General features: G+C 38.0%; 2 protein-coding genes and 1 long non-coding RNA gene across 3 annotated transcripts in view; 2 read left to right on the forward strand and 1 right to left on the reverse strand.

Annotated features, from left to right (window-relative positions):
- Positions 1–88: 88 nt before the first annotated feature.
- LOC143703208 (transmembrane protein 42-like) lies at positions 89–4,478 on the forward strand. The gene is made up of 3 exons (XM_077197263.1): positions 89–328; positions 603–749; positions 1,881–4,478. The coding sequence occupies exons 1-3, from the start codon at positions 122–124 to the stop codon at positions 2,019–2,021; spliced, it is 495 nt and encodes a 164-aa protein (XP_077053378.1). The 5' UTR covers positions 89–121; the 3' UTR covers positions 2,022–4,478.
- A 1,927-nt stretch (positions 4,479–6,405) lies between these two features.
- On the reverse strand, positions 6,406–15,926 carry LOC143703209 (palmitoyltransferase ZDHHC3-like). The gene is made up of 7 exons (XM_077197264.1): positions 15,706–15,926; positions 12,617–12,954; positions 12,115–12,239; positions 10,752–10,848; positions 10,490–10,571; positions 10,209–10,339; positions 6,406–7,117 (listed from the first exon to the last, which is right to left on the reverse strand). Exons 2-7 carry the CDS (start codon positions 12,923–12,925, stop codon positions 6,959–6,961), a joined length of 903 nt encoding a protein of 300 aa, XP_077053379.1. The 5' UTR covers positions 12,926–12,954; positions 15,706–15,926; the 3' UTR covers positions 6,406–6,958.
- Positions 15,927–16,262: 336 nt separating this feature from the next.
- Positions 16,263–17,500, forward strand: part of LOC143703210 (uncharacterized) — a 4,734-nt gene continuing 3,496 nt past the window's right edge. Inside the window, exons 1-2 of the long non-coding RNA XR_013190811.1 lie at positions 16,263–16,303; positions 16,818–16,857. This is a non-coding gene — a long non-coding RNA (uncharacterized LOC143703210). The remainder of the gene's footprint in view (positions 16,304–16,817; positions 16,858–17,500) is intronic.

Below are 17,500 nucleotides of genomic sequence, written 5' to 3' on the forward strand. Positions count from 1 at the left end.
GGGCTAATGTTCATTTTTGGGTGAACTATCCCTTTAACTAAAACGCAGCATGCACTCCAGTTCCCAGAATGCACCTGCTCCCCGTGATGCTGACGCGTGAGTGTTTTCGCAGTGCTGGAGGATGAGGTGTGATGGGTCTGCTGCTGAAGTCATGTTTTCCGGTGTCCTGTACGCGTTGCTCGCGGGGTTTCTCGGCGCCGTCGCGTCCTCGTCCGCCAAACTGTCTCTCGGAACCGACTATCTGAAGGGTGTGTGTGAGACGGGCCTGCGAACCTGGGGCGAGCAGAGGAAATTCTCGCAGCACAACGACACGAGCGCGTGCGACTGGGTGAGTGTGTGTGTGTGTGTGTGTGTGTGTGTGAGTCACTGCTGGAAAACACAGCAAACACCCGCACTGTCTCATCATCACGCTTCACACACACACTGCGCATTTAATGCATGATGATGAATGATGATGCTGTTACGTGACAGACATGCATGACCTTCAGCGCCGCGCGCGCACGTGCCATCGCTCTTCCTGATGCATTAGTGAATCCCATTAGATATTTATGGCTGCTGAATATTGCAGTAGTAACAAGTGTTTTCCACTTTCCCCGTGACAGCTGCACATTCCTCTCAGACTGCTGTGTGGAGGTCTGCTGTTCACCTGTAATGCTGTGATGTGGACCTTCCTGGCCAAAGCCCTGAGAAGCTCGTGCTCGTCCGCGCGCACCACTGTGACCACCACCGCCTCCAACTTCATCTCTTCTGTGAGCAGCAGCTTCACATTAAACACCTGCTCAGGAGGCAGGGACGCATTTATGCTTGGAATTGCATATGAAATGTCCATGCATTCGGATTAGGCTACACAAAAGTTTGCCTTTTGCATATTTGTCAGTCACACATAAATGAAACCGGTACTTTTTTAACTGAGTAAATGTAAATATTTTCAGAATAAAAAGATTTATGCTGATTCTAAGCTAAATGAATGTGCTTTTTTTAAAATCACTATTTAAATAAAATTAAATAGATGGACATAGTTAATGAACTATGCTAGGATTTTTTTTGAGTGCAGAAATCTTACTTTTCCATTAATGTGTGACTAAGAAATATGCATCAGTTTATTAGTTTGTTTTAATCATGATTAATCGCATCAAACAGAAAAGTTTGTCAATATGTGTGTGTAATGTATAATACACGTATCTATCTATCTATCTATCTATCTATCTATATATATATCTATATATATATAAATATATATACGCGCACACACACACATTACACACTTTTATGTTAGATGCGATTTAAACGATTTGACAGCACTAGTTTTTTTGTGTTAAAACTGTTGGATCCAAATGGATGAAAATTTTAGATGCAATTTAAATACATAAATCTTAAATCTACACTCTATATATATGGTCAGCTTAATCATAATTATAAAATTAAATATTAATAAAAAATTTAAATGAAATAATTCCTCAGCTTGAAAAACGCTCCAGTATGTCACGTGTAATATATGTGTAAAAATCATCATCCAGTCATCATGAATGACTTGAAAAATCATAGAAAAGTCATTATTTATAGATAAACATTAGTGTTTTAAATGACAACTTGTGGTTAAAAGTTAGTTTGGATTTGGGTTGCAAATGAATCTGCAAAAAAAAAAATGGACATGAAATAAAAAAATTGTTTTATTAAAAATACATCTTTAAATCATAATACATTTTTTTTTGCTTTAGATATAATACAGTGATCCACTTCAAATGTTGACTACTGTAGGTCAAATAATAAACCTAAAATAATAGTGCATTGTAGCATAGGAAATAATAGCCTGATGTTAATATTAGTATATTATTCTTATTAATCTGATGCATGTGTGATGATTTTGTGTTTCTCGACAGGCGTTTCTGGGGCAGCTAATATTCGGGGAGACCCACGTGGCTCTGTGGTGGACGGGCATCTCTCTGACTCTCTCTGGTCTTCTGGTGCTTCATCACACATCGCCACACCTCACGCAGTCCCACGCCAGCAAGAGAGAGTGACCCGCTGCCCACGGTCAGACCGATGAGGAGAAACACACTAGAGAAAGCAGCTTCAGCACTAACTTCATCATCATCATCATCATCATCATCATCACTCACTATGGGTCCAAATGCTCGAAGACGCACAAACAGGCTGATTTTCTTTCGCTTCACGGCACCAGAGTTGCTCGAAATATATATCTCTCACATGGAAGATCTACTGTCATGCCAAAGATCTGTTTAAATATCTCAAAACATTTATTTATATGCATTATTATTAAAAATCCATAAGAAAGTATTAAAAACAACTTTTATCACTTTTAATGTGATAATGAATCTCAGATGTCTATCGTATTTCACCTCAAAATCAAAAGAAAAAGAGAATAAATATTTTGGATAAACAAGATGGAGGCTGATTTTAGGACCATAAAATAATTGTAAAAATTCTACAGGAAAACTCACAGTAGTTACATGCAGATGAGCAATTTATTCATTTTTTGAGTGAAATATTTATGGTTAGTCTTTACAAAAAGCTCCAATTTGGCAACATAATGCGTTTACTAACATGAAGATGCCAATTGATTTGACATAAATCATGCCATACATGTAATTCAAATTTATATTTTTCTTAGTGACATCACTTCCTTCAGTTTTGCAGATTGGCAGTCATTCCCTCCATCATCCTAATGCACTGTGAGGCCGTGTGTGGCAATAATAACAGCAAACCTCGGCATTGTACATCCTTCACCGGAAGATGCTTTTCCGAAATATATGCCACATATCTTATGCATGCAAACATCCAGTGATGTGAGAGCAAAGACACTTCCTGTAGCTGTGTGAATGAACACCAACCGAAACCTGTTCTTCAGTCCCTTCTTCAAACACACCGACACTTACCAGGAGGATGCAGTGCCGGAAAACAGCTAGTCATGCTTGCTAATCGACCGGCGTCATCACTAGCGGTGTAACGATACCTTCATGTCACGATTCGATACAAATCACGATATGCGATACTCCAAGACATATGATATAAGGTTAACAAAAAATGTACTGTTGATTAAAATGCTAAACATTACATTGTGTGTGTAAATTAATAGGCTTGGATTTGTGCTGGAAACACAAGAGATGCCAGAATAACAATATTCATGATTCTGAAGCTGAAAACAGAATTATTTTAGACGAATATGCTTGAACTCTGTCACTGACTAGATATATTTAAAATAATGTAGGCCACTTTTTACTGGTAACAGGACACGCACATATTCCCCCATTGCAGCATTATACATAATATTCAACATTATATTTAGTAGTTTAATGTAGTACTGACACTAAAGCTCTGTAAAATTGATCACAGTTTCTCGCACAGTACTTTCTATTTTGGGTGAACTATTCACACTACATAATGTTGCATTTTTATATTGCGATAAATTGTGACTCGATATATTGTTACACCCCTAGTAATCACATATTACATTTCCAAGTGAAGACTTTTCTTGGAATAACGTGCACAATGAGATCAGTAGCATGTATTGAGAAAGCAAATGGAGTTTTTCTTTTAACCACAGATCAGTTGATCTTTAGCAGATGTGTGTCGTTATTAGGGGACTGAAGGACCAGGTCTTGTACTCCAGACTGTGAATTACTCTAGTTCTTCCTGTGGTCTCGGTTGGCCGCATGAACCCGGACACTCGTAGAGCAGCTAAATATAGATCTTAATGAAATAAACATGGACGAATGCGTTACACACGTCCATTCGTCGCGCAAAAACACCAAACTTAATGTGACGTTATAAAGTCCCTGGCAATGTGATGTTTCTTCTGTGTTTAATGTTGAGAAAGCTGTTTAATCATGCATATAACTTCCATGAGCACATTACATGCAAATAATGTTTCGTATGGTTATAATTAGGGGTGTTTCTGATGATGAACATTCAATGCATCCACTGCAGAATGTAATAAGTGTAGAGAACAAAACCATTGAAATTGTTTCACTTCATTTAATAGCCTAAATCAAAATTAGAATTGTTGTCAGAGCAAATAATTGACACCCTTAGTTATAATGATGCAAACAGAATAATAATTGTTAATGGGTTAATGCTGAATCAGGGCCAAAGTGACACTTGTTTCTATATAGCACGTAGAATTTGACATGCGAAATATAAATGATTAAAATATGAATATGTTGCCTTATATGCGGGCATTCCTTCTGTGTCATTATCATGACCTAATATTGTCATATTTGGCGTTAGATACTGTATCATTGGGGACCAAACGTGTGTAAATCTTGATTTCAAATGAATGGATGAATGAAATTAACTCAACCATCTTAATAAGATCTCTCATTCATAGCATACGCCGTCTGTTTGTGTTACTGTATAAAAATAAGAATAATGTGTAAATAGTTTTATTATTTAACGGACAAACTAGAGGTCTGTAAACTCATCACTGAAACAGTGAATCATTAAACCGCTATAAAGTGTGTTGTGCCGATTTTTTCTTTGTTGTCTGTACATTTTATTCCTCATACACAGTGTTGTGGAAAGTTACTTCTAAAAGTAATGTTACAATATCATTACTCCCTGAAGAGTATCAAATTACATTACTAAGTTACTTTTTCTCACCTGGCAGGCTCGATCTCTTCCAGGCTTAGTTTGCAGGCGTTAAAGTGTTTATAGCAGTTAAGCATTCAACAACATAGCCTATAACATAAACCTGCTGTTTGTATTAAAGTCCCCCATAATTTCATCCGTTAAAACTCATCTTTGATCACCAAAATGACATATAAATTCTCCAAGCTTGAATGTAACTGGACACCATTAACTCATTTAATATAGGGGGTTCTATGAATATGCAAATGAGCCCCGCCTCCACTCACTCACTCAGCTCAGAGATCCACTCGTTGACGATCACTACAAGGTAGTTTGTGACGTCAGAAACACCAGCGATTTCAAACCGTGTTTTTGAGACTGTCTTTGGTTCACTGCAGATTTAAGGAGAAAATACTCAGCAATGCTGTCGACTTATGAATTTACACATGGTTTGTCTTAAAGCATATTAAAAACACCATATAGACATATAAACAACATTAAAAGCTGGATCTTTACCACAGGGGGACTTTAACATTACAGGTTATATTACTAACTGTAAAACTTTTATTGAAAGTAACGCGTTTTGTTACATTTGTACAATTTATCTGTTCCCGTGCATGCATGAGTGCACAAGTGACTACATTTCCATTATTTAATAAAAAAATAAGTGAAATAAGTTTAAAAATATTGTGCATTACCTCAATGCTCAAATATTGTGAAAAAATGTATAATGCACTACTTTACTCATTACATCCAAAAAGTAATCTGATTACTTAATGCACATTACTTGTAAATGTAATGCATTACCTGCTTAGAAATCATCAAAAGACGACAGAGGAAAAACACAGCAATGAAAAACAACAAAAAGAGAAATTTATTGAACTGACTTTCAAAGTGAAAGCAAACCGAAACACCCAAAACTGCATTAAGATATTGATATATTTAACATACATGCACAACAAAGCACAAATTTAAAAAAATCGTTGAACAGCAGTGATTATGAAGACTGAACGTTAATGACGACCCGTAGATTAAAGCGTTATTCGCGAGCAGACGGGAAATACTGATCCACCAGCAGACATTGAACACCTCAATGCCTTGAAATCCAATGAACTTTCAGTCGTAAACCTTTCCTGCGCATTCAAACCGGAATTGGGCTCAAGACAGAAAAAGCCCTGAAAAGATCTCAGGGTCGTCTACAGCCGTCAGTCTCTAGTTTAAAAGCGTTTGCGGCTGCAGAATAAGAACTCGGGATGAATATCTGATGGTCTGAGCTGGATTTGGAAGAGAAACAGGATTGATTTCATCATGTCAACCTGAGGGACAAAAACAGCAGCCTTCTGGATTCAGGAAGATCAAGCTCACGCTCGAACACTGTAGTGACACCGTAATGTAGGGAATCCACGAGCAGTGAGAACCGATAGAAGTATTGCAAACAGTGTATTAGTCACACAGCTATTTCTACGCCAGTAACGAGCTAATGCGTTCATAAGGAAATTACATTAACCCCATGAATCTGTCAAAAAAACGTCATATTTCAACCCAAAATCAACAGAAAAAATGTTTAGCATCAAGAATCAGGCAAGATGAATTGACATCATTTTCAAGATTAATAAAAAATGCAAAAAACAAACAAAAAAAATTAAGCAAATTGTATATTTTTTTTTAAAATGTATATATATATATTGTATATATAATTTTATCAATCATTGCATGTATGTTTTTTGAATGTAATTCAGTTAAAATGACTGTATTACAATAAGGAGAATCACCACTGAGAATGAGAACAAAAAAATAAAATAAAATAAACTGTAAATCTAAGGGTTAAATGCATTTAATTATCATGAAAATAGTCACAATGCAAAAGAAAAAGAAAAAAAAGAGGATTTTGCTGTGGAATATGACCCGGGCGTGCTTTCATTAGTGTTAGGCAAATGATGATGCGTATAGATCAAGAAAAGAAAAAAAAAAAACTTCAGGAGATTCTTCGTTTTTCATAATGAAATCAAATTTGGCAACAACAGATTCCTCAAGGCTCGAGAACAACATGAGCGAACGGTCTCTAAAAGAAAAGGCATTTCTTAATTAACCAGCGAATATAACGGCATCTGTCAATCAAACAAATCAAGTCAGGAGATCAACGAGAAACACTTCAGTAATTTGCCACGGCTGGTGATGGTCAATAAGTTTCATGGTCAAGGCCTCTAAAATCTTGAATATTTCAAACGGCTGCAGAATCTCATGATGTAGATCACAGTGTGGGACGCTCTCGAGAGAAGCCACTAGAACAGTGAGATCTTTCAGAACAGACAGAGTTAAAAAGCAAAGAGATGTTTGTGTGTCGATAGGTTGTGCTCGATGTGTGGGCGTCTCAGACCACGTACTGGTAGAGATTGGCTTTCCCGTGATCCGGCCTGGCGAACGGACTGAGCCAGGAGAGAGAGAGCGGGTGACCGAACACCACCTTCATGTTCATCCACTTGGACCTTTTGGCCCATCTTCGCTCTTCCTTCTTCAGCTGCTCGATTCCCTGCAAACCAGAGATTCATTTGAGGATTTCAATGTTCATCTTCTAATCCATCTAAACGCTTAATACAGCTGATCAAGGGAACAAACCCTTTCTCATATCATGCACTGATATCTGTGTCATATTTACCAATTCATACAATGAGATTCGTGGATCTCGAAAAGTGGAAGATGGAAAAAGCAAGAGCTGTTTATTCAATGACATGTTTCGTCACATCATAAATGGGTTAAAAACATTCAGGGTTATTTTAAATAAGAAGATTTGTGTTACTTTCAATAAAATAAAACAAACAAACATTTATCATTATCATTTAGTTTAACTTGATGTGCTAAAGTAAGTAAAACTGAAATAGAAACAAATAAAAAAACAAACATAAAAAAACCCCACTAAAAATTACTAAAAAAACAACAACAAAATGACTAAAATTTAATTAAAATGAAAACAGAAACATAAAAATAAAAACCACTAAAATCCCTATTTAAATTGCACAAAATTAGATTCATAAGTAGGGGTGTCACGATTCTCCAAATCCTTGATTCGATTACATTTTCGATTCTAAGGTCACGGTTAGATTCGATTCTCGATTTTTTTTTTAAGCACAGGTTGCTGTTGCTCCTAAAAAGCTGACATCAGTTCATCGCAATCTCACACATCTCTGTTATTATCAGTGAAGCTGACTGCACAATGAATCTTTCATAATATATAGCCTACGCTTTGTTTGTTATAATTAGAGGATTTGCCAGCGTACAGAATTCAGCACTGAACAAAAAGTCAGTTTTGAGCGGTGAGGAGAGTCTATCTTAAATGCTTCTGATTGGCCATTGCGTTCAAGAAAACAACACACATGTCTGTGATTGGCTAAATCGCTCAACGCTGCAAACATGTTATAAATAGAAACTCTGGCCTGTAAATCGTTTCTATTTTGTTTTAGTTGTTCTTGTTTCTTTTCTGCAACAGATGAAAAAAATGTATTAGTTTTTATATGTTTTATTCATAGATATTTCTAGTTTGCGGGAGTCCCGCGAATCGTTTTATCCTCCCGCACACACAGAGTGAATGCATTACCGCCCGCGCTCGCACTCGGCCATCAAATCTAGTCCCGCGCCGCACTCTATTGCGTTGGGAGTGCACGTCTATAGATCAAGAGCCCGGCCCGAGGATAGTGACGGGAAATATCCATAGAATCCAAGTTAGAGGACTCACAGCCTTTCAACACGTGTGTTTTTTTCCCGCGCCGTGATGTGTCGTTCATGAACGATCCGTCATTGCCTCTGTCACGCGACAAATGAACAAAAGACTCGGAAGGTCAAGTAATTATTAATGTTCCCTGTAAATTACTTTTGACTGCATTATAATGATTTCTTAATTCAGAATATGATCAAGATTGCGTAGGTGGATGTGTTCGGGGAATTTGCCTGTTAAAAGTATAACATTTAAAGCCCCTGAAATGACTAGAAAAAACATTAGTTCATTTTGATGAACGAGATTGAACAATAGAGTCAGTAAAACTACCCGAAATTTCCATCACGGGCACGACATGGGGGCGTGGCAGCATCGACGATTCCATTTTCGAGTTTGTGAATTAATTTCGATCGATTTCGATTTAAAATTGAAATCGCGACACCCTTATTCATAAGACATTATTTTATTTCTTATTTTAGTATCATTGCTATACTATTATATTTTTATTAATATTTTGAATTATATTTTATTTTTTCCATTTTAATTTGAAAGTCTTCAAATGATCCAAGGTCAAAAACAATTCAATTTTCTAATAATATTCACTTTCGGCTCTTTACTCAGTGTCTGAAACGCTTCGAACAAGGATTCAGTCTCTCTAAACCCCGCCTTTCTGAGAGCTGCTCTGCTGTGATTGGTCAGAAACCAAACGCTCATTATCATATCTGAATCTCAGCTCTTGACACACAGTGATATGAACAGTAAAGATGGCGTGGGTTTTACCGTTATCAATCTCATCAAAGTGGATTTGCTTCATCAGCATAAAACAGCGTCTTCTCGACATGAACAGGGTTCATACACATTTTAACCAATACTTTTCCACGACTTTTCGGCACATTTCCATGACTATGTGTTCCTGAAAATGTTAGTCGACATTATAAGAATAAAAATTATGTCGTGTTGTCTTAACGTCCTTATATTCGGGCGGCATAACGTTCAGTTCACTTCCGATTCACTCACTTGTTGCGATGTTGCCTGAGGCGAAGTCGTGCTGACAGAAATGTAATTGAAATATTATAGTAATCTGGCTAGTTGTCGCTTCAGTCGTTATAAACCTGCTATATTGGCGCTTTTTCGGATATTCCCTTGGTGTGCTCTGACGTGTATGACGTAATGCTAGCTCATTGGTGCACACGTCAGAGGCGCCCGCGCCATTGGATATGCTTTTTCTGCAGCGGAGCCAATGAGTGAGCCAGACACTCACTGTCCTAGCTATCAGCTGTCAACGTGAATTTTTTTTTTTATTAAACTGTTTTTGTATTAATCACATATTATGCTGTGTTGAAATTAAAAAAAATTCAATGACTTTTCCAAAACTTTCTGGGTCTTTTTATTTTTTCAGAACCTTTCCTGGCCTGGAATTTGCATTTTTCAAATTCCATAACTTTTCCAGGTTTTTTTAAAACGTACGAACCCTGCATGAACAACACAAACCAAACTCTTCCAGTCTCAGATTAACTACAGTGTTTGAGGGCGGGGCCAAGAGATGCTGTTCAGCCAATCAAGACCATTATGCAAATTAGCTACAAACCTACAGAGGTTCAGATACAACTACAGTTTTTGAAGGCGGAGCTAAAACTGTTCGCCAGTAGCCAATGAAAACCATAGGCGGGCATTATACAAATGTGTTACATTGTTACATTGTTACATAGGTATGCAACAGGAAGTGAGACTGAAATTACTAACGACTCGTTTCAGGCAGTTCAGAATCGATTCTTTCTTTTAAGAGACAATATTGTGCACTTTGATCTTTAAAACTTTGCAGACCTTTTACATTCACAAACATGAAAGGGAATAACTGAAAAAGCAAAATAGGGGCACTTCAGTTAAGACAATAACCATAAGTGTCACTTACGGTCTCGTCGTTGCAGATGGAGTGCACCTGCGTCCCGAACATCACAGAGGTGAAGATGAGGAAGAGCAGACCCTCAAAGCACAGGAGGATGAGGAGGATGACGGTCGCCGGAGGAGAGAACGAACTGCACTCTGAGGACAGGAAACAGGAACGATCAATACAGGAAGCTCTAAACTCACGGACGAATCAGAGAGCTCTGTTACAACACAAACAGCCAATCATTGAGCAGCACTCGGAGGGAAAATAAAAACTCAGGCCATGATGCAGAAACAAACACTTACTTGCCCAGTCTTCTTCAAAACAGAAGACGAAATGTAAAGCTACCATCATGAGAGCATGAAGGGAAATCAAAGCAATGTACATCTGGAGACGAGAGAGGAAACCGTACAGATTAATTATATCCTATATTAGTTTTTATTCATATTTAGAATTAAATTTTTATACGTTCAGTTTTAAGATTTCTGAACTTTTGGTACCGTGACAACCATGGCACAAAACCAAGCAGAAATCATAATGATTTAAAGTAGTTGTGATGAAACTCACAGTGAAAAGCACAAAGTATTTTTGGTTGTTCTCTCCCACACAGTTGTTGACCCAGGGGCAGTGATGGTCCATCTTCCTGATGCAGCGCTTACACACACTAGACGGAGCAAACACAGGAAACTCTCTCTGAATTTAAGGCCACAGTCGTGGTTTCTTGCACCAGCAGTGACCATTTAGTTATTGATGCTGTGTGTGTGTGTGTGTGTGTGTGTGTGTGTGTGTGTGTGTGTGTGTGTGTGTGTGTGTGTGTGTGTGTGCGCGTAAGAGAGAGAGAGAGAGAGAGAGAGAGAGAGAGTGTGTGTGAGTGTCTGTGTGTGAGAGTCTGTGTGTGAGAGTGTGTGTGTGTAAGAGAGAGAGAGTGTGTGAGTGTCTGTGTGTGTGTGTGGGAGAGAGTGTGTGTGTGTGTGAGTGTCTGTGTGTGAGAGAGTGTTAGTGTGTGTGTGTGTGTGAGAGAGTGTAAGCGTACGATTGTGTGTAAGTGGGTGTTGTGTGAGAGAGTGTGTGTGTGTGTGCGTAAGAGAGAGAGAGAGTGTGTGAGTGTCTGTGTGTGTGTGGGAGAGAGTGTGTGTGTGTGTGAGGGACAGTGAGAGTGTGTGTGTGTGTGTGTGTGTGTGTGTGTGTGTGTGTGTCTGTGTGTGAGATAGTGAGAGAGTGTGTGTGTGTGTGTGTGTGTGTGTGTGTGTGTGTGTGTGTGTGTGTGTGAGAGAGTGTAAGCGTACGATTGTGTGTTAGTGGGTGTTTGTGTGAGAGTGTGTGTGTGTGTTGTTACCTGCAGTGATGTGCTCTATCAGGTTTGATGCTGCAGCATCTAACCTGATAGCATCTCCCTCATTCAGTGAGGGAGAGTGAGAGAGTGTGTGTGTGTGTGTGTGTGTGTGTGTGAGTGTCTGTGTGTGAGAGAGTGTAAGTGTGAGTGTGTGTGTGTGTGTGAGAGAGTGTAAGCGTACGATTGTGTGTTAGTGGGTGTTTGTGTGAGAGAGTGTGTGTGTGTGCGTAAGAGAGAGAGAGTGTGTGAGTGTCTGTGTGTGTGTGAGAGAGAGTGTGTGTGTGTGTGTGTGTGTGAGGGACAGTGAGAGTGTGTGTGTGTGTGTGTGTGTGTGTGTCTGTGTGTGAGAGAGTGTGTGTGTGTGTGTGCGCGCGTGCGTGAGTGTCTGTGTGTGAGAGAGTGTGTGTGTGTGTGTGCGCGCGTGCGTGAGTGTCTGTGTGTGAGAGAGTGTGTGTGTGTGTGTGCGCGCGTGCGTGAGTGTCTGTGTGTGAGAGAGTGAGAGAGAGTGTGTGTGTGTGTGTGTGTGTGAGAGAGTGTAAGCGTACGATTGTGTGTTAGTGGGTGTTTGTGTGAGAGAGTGTGTGTGTGTGTTGTTACCTGCAGTGATGTGCTCTATCAGGTTTGATGCTGCAGCATTTGGGACACTTATACACCACCTGTCCAGGCTTGAGCTGCAGACTCTCGATGAACTCTTTAGTGGCGTTTCCCTTTGGAACGGCTCCCTAACCCACAGAAGAGGAACCAGTCAGAACCTCAGATTACAAACCATTCATCATCAGCTGATACATCACATCACTAACATTAATATTGTCATTTTACAGTTGTACAGTTGTAATATAAACATAATTTTAATTGTTATAGTATTTACTGAAATACTTTATTTTACAATAAAATTAAATATTTTTCTACAGCAATTTTTTATTTAGTAATTAATATGATTGTTATCATTATTAATTGAAATTCATATTGATATATTTTGGGCCAAATTGTGGAGCACTATAATACATTTTAATTAATTAATTATTAAACTGATATGGTTGTAAGTCATGGTTCTTGGTGTGAACAGGCCTGGTTACTGCAGTGTGTGTTCGTCACTCACCGGGTCGGTGCACATGGCTCTGAAGTGTGACGCCAGCGCGAGGAACGCGAGGCCGTTAAACACGGCACCGTTGATGACGCTGTACGCCACGTTCTTCGCCGGCAGCAGCATTACGAAGACCACCACGAACTCGGCGTAGAACACCAGCATCCACGTGATCACGCCGCACACGATGCCGCAGCCGTCCCGGATGAACCACATGTCGTGGGGGGAGTGTGAGCGCGGAGGAGGGGGGGTGCAGTGCTCCGGGCGCAGGTATCCGGCCTGGCGCTCGATGTCCCGACTGCGGTTAGCTGGGGAACTCTTCATCCTTCCCGACGGGAAGCTCCCACATCCTCCTCCAGAGAGACAGAAACACAAACGTGAAAACATGTCGGGTCACACATCAGACAGTCACGGCATGCATTTTGCAGATGTGCGTTTCCTGAATGACTCACATTGCATTTAAAGGGATAGTTCACCCAAAAATGAAAATTAGCCCATGATTTACTCTCCCTCAAGTCATCCTAGGTGTATATGACATTCTTCTTTCAGACGAATACAATCAGAGTTATATTAAAAATTGTCCTGGCGCTTCCAAGCTTTATAATGGCAGTGAATGGATGTTTCTGTTTTGAAGTCCATAAAAGTTTTAAAACTTTTATGATGGATAGATGCACTTTTATCAGGGATAGATGCACTTTTATCAGGGATAGATGCACTTTTATGATGGATAGATGCACTTTTATGATGGATAGATGCACTTTTATCATGGATAGATGCACTTTTATGATGGACAGATGCACTTTTATGATGGATAGATGCACTTTTATGATGGATAGATGCACTTTTATGATGGATAGATGCACTTTTATGATGGATAGCTGCACATTTATGATGGATAGATGTACTTTTATGATGGATAGCTGCACATTTATGATGGATAGATGCACTTTTATGATGGATAGATGCACTTTTATGATGGACAGATTCACTTTTATGATGGATAGCTGCACTTTTATGATGGATAGCTGCACTTTTATGATGGATAGATGCACTTTTATGATGGACAGATGCACTTTTATGATGGACAGATGCACTTTTATGATGGATAGATGCACTTTTATGATGGACAGATGCACTTTTATGATGGATAGCTGCACTTTTATGATGGATAGATGCACTTTTATGATGGACAGATGCACTTTTATGATGGATAGCTGCACTTTTATGATGGATAGATGCACTTTTATGATGGACAGATTCACTTTTATGATGGATAGCTGCACTTTTATGATGGATAGCTGCACTTTTATGATGGATAGATGCACTTTTATGATGGACAGATGCACTTTTATGATGGATAGATGCACTTTTATGATGGACAGATTCACTTTTATGATGGATAGCTGCACTTTTATGATGGATAGCTGCACTTTTATGATGGATAGATGCACTTTTATGATGGACAGATGCACTTTTATGATGGACAGATGCACTTTTATGATGGATAGATGCACTTTTATGATGGACAGATGCACTTTTATGATGGATAGCTGCACTTTTATGATGGATAGATGCACTTTTATGATGGACAGATGCACTTTTATGATGGATAGCTGCACTTTTATGATGGATAGATGCACTTTTATGATGGATAGATGCACTTTTATCATGGATAAATGCACTTTTATGGATTTTAAAACAGAAACATCCATTCACTGCCATTATAAAGCTTGGAAGCGGCAGGACATTTTTTAATATAACTCTGATTGTGTTCGTCTGAAAGAAGAATGTCATATACACCTAGGATGACTTGAGGGAGAGTAAATCATGGGCTAATTTTCATATTTGGGTGAACTATCCCTTTAAGATGTACAATTGATCAGTTTATGCTTTCCCTCAGAATCGAACACAAGACCTTCTGCGATCAGCTTTCAAACACATTACAGTATTTCGTTCTTGTGACCTTCATCAGACATTTGAAAGCAGGGGATGCACTGCCAGCAAATCTAAAATAAAAAGACTACTCAGAAAAGCTATTTAAAGGCACCATGAAATCAAAATGGACATTTTTCTTTAAATGGAATATTGCAGTGTTTATTCTAAGTGATTTATCCGTGCACATCATTATTTTGATTAATTCCTGTGCCTCTTGATTAACTTCTCAGTCTTGCAGCATCTCTTCTCTTCTCTGATGATGTGTGCGGGACAACCTGTCACTCACATGAGATCCAATAGCAAACCAGAATAATCCAATCCATTTGTTCTTGTTCCAGAAGCATTTCACTCGGATATACGTCACAGTAGGGAAGATAAGACGATTACAATTTCTGTTTCATGCCGACTTTAACATGATTTGATGTGGACAATAGATTAGACGCAATCATTAAAACATATGTAGAAGAGGACCTACTAGTACAAAAACGAAATACTGGCCTATCCAAATAAGGTAATTTGATTGATTTTGCGACTCATGTCTATCACTACAATACTGTGCGTATCAAATATAGTCATCTGATCACAATGCATCTTGGGTACATTTCCATATATATAGCCTAAATAAATAAAATAAAATATAAACACAAAAAAGTTAAATATATATATATATATATATATATATATATATATATATATAAAATATTTAATGTTATTTATTTATGATTATATATATATATTATAAGTATATAAATTACAAGCTTTATAAATATATATATATTTATGATATTTAATGTTATTTATTTATGATATATATACAATATATATATATATATATATATATATATATATATATATATATATATATACATATATATAAACCCTAAATAAATTAAATTAAATGTAAAATATATCCATACCGGCTTAAAATTAATAACATTACAAAAAAACAGAAAATAACCATATACATGATTATAATAATATAATGAATTATATTTATGACTTAAATCCAACAAAATCCCTGCTTTTTTTATTCTTAATATTTGACAGGGCTGTTAGATATCGTACCAACTTATTCTTGAAACTACAAACCGAGGGGAGATCTGAAAATCTACATTTTGTGGATAAAATGTTTAGCCAGTTTAAAAAAAAATACAAATACAAAACCTCACCGTGTCCTGTGGCTCCTCCAGCAGCGCGTGACTGAGCTTTAAATGACGAGTTCTCTCTCCGCTCACACACAGATGATTTGAGGTAGTTAAGTAATGTTTATGTGTTGTATAAATGAGCAGAACAATTGTGTTTTTGTGTAAATTATTGCTCCAGTTTCGTCAGGAGAGGCGCGACAACCAGGAAGTTTCGGTCAGTAGCGTCACACACCCAACACAGTCCTATTCGGCACTTCCGCTCCATAATATTCTAAAATAGAGGTTGCAGAAAAATAATTAAATATTAAAGCTAGATTGGTTCATTTTTTCTTTTTTTGCGTTTTACACCCGCGTTTGTGTGTAAAAGTGTCACGCGAATAAATTAATTTTATTTACACGTGTTCGTTGTTTAATAAACTTCTGATGTGAGGACACATTTTGTGATAACACTTTATAGGAACGACAAACAATACGCATTGTCTTATATAAATTATCGTATAAATAAAAAGTAGTATTTGAATGAATCAAGCAGACTTTTATGTTAGCAAAAGTGGCGGGTGCGCGCGCTGCGGTCCCCTCAAGCGCATCCGGCAACATGTCTGCAGCTGAGCGCGCGCTTGAGGTGAGAAACCCAACATACAATAAAACACACATTTACATGTGGATGCGTAATTACAGTCGTGCATCTGCATAATTAAGGTTGTGTTATGAATGTGTATTCCCTAATGGAGGATATAACTACGCTTTCATTCAAGGGTTTTCTACATGCTGCTTCTGTTGCAGCATCTAACGTTAGTGTTTATTTCATCACTGTAGCGTGCACAAATTCTGTGAATAATTGCATATCTGCATTAATCCAGTCAGCTGTTGTTTACATACACGGTGTTAGATGATTTGGCGCTGCTAAAATATTATGCATGTGAAGTTTATGACCTTTGATTATCAGGTCACTGCAAACAAAACATTTATATGTTCGCAGTGTCACTCCTATTTATTTGATGTGATCAAGTTTCCTCTTTCCTCATCTGTTGTTATGGATTACAGCAGAAGGGTTTTGTAAACTAGAACCCGTCTGTGTTGATATTTTATGGAGTATAAGTCATGTTAACAGTATGTTTTTGATGATATTGCTCCAGACCCCATCAGATGAGAGCTCTCCTCAATCCAAGCATGAAGGTGAGGCTGTCACTCTTATATTAGTGTTTCATTAGTAGAGATGCTCAGAAGATCAGTGATTGGACGTTATTTTTATTAGTTTGATTAGAAAATGTTTTAATTATTCTTATTTATTTTGATTATTTTAATTTCTTCTATGTAAAGCACTTTAAATTACCATTGTGTATTAAATGTTCTATATAAATAAACTTGACTTGCCTAGCCTAGAAAGCAGATTATACCGGGGCTTCAAACAGGTTTCACAAACTTTTTTGTATCTGTCCTGGAGATCATAAAAAAATGTAATGGCTGATTTTACCATTTAATTTCATTTTATTGTTAATGTACAATTGTACAGGTGTATAACATTGGAGATTAAAAGGATAGTTCAGCCAATTTTCACCTGATTTTCTTTCTTTTGCTACACACACACACACACACACACACACACACACACACACACACACACACACACACACACACACACACACACACAGACAGACACACACACACACACACACACACACACACACACACACACTCTCACTCTCTTTCTGTCTCTCTCTCTCACACACACACACACACACACACACACACACACACACACACACACACTCACTCTCTCTCTGTCTCTGTCTCTCTCTCTCACACACACACAAACACA

Source organism: Siphateles boraxobius, unplaced genomic scaffold, assembly GCF_051911475.1.
Source record: "Siphateles boraxobius isolate OS27281-9 unplaced genomic scaffold, OSU_SipBor_1 382, whole genome shotgun sequence".
Classification (NCBI taxonomy): domain Eukaryota; kingdom Metazoa; phylum Chordata; class Actinopteri; order Cypriniformes; family Leuciscidae; genus Siphateles; species Siphateles boraxobius.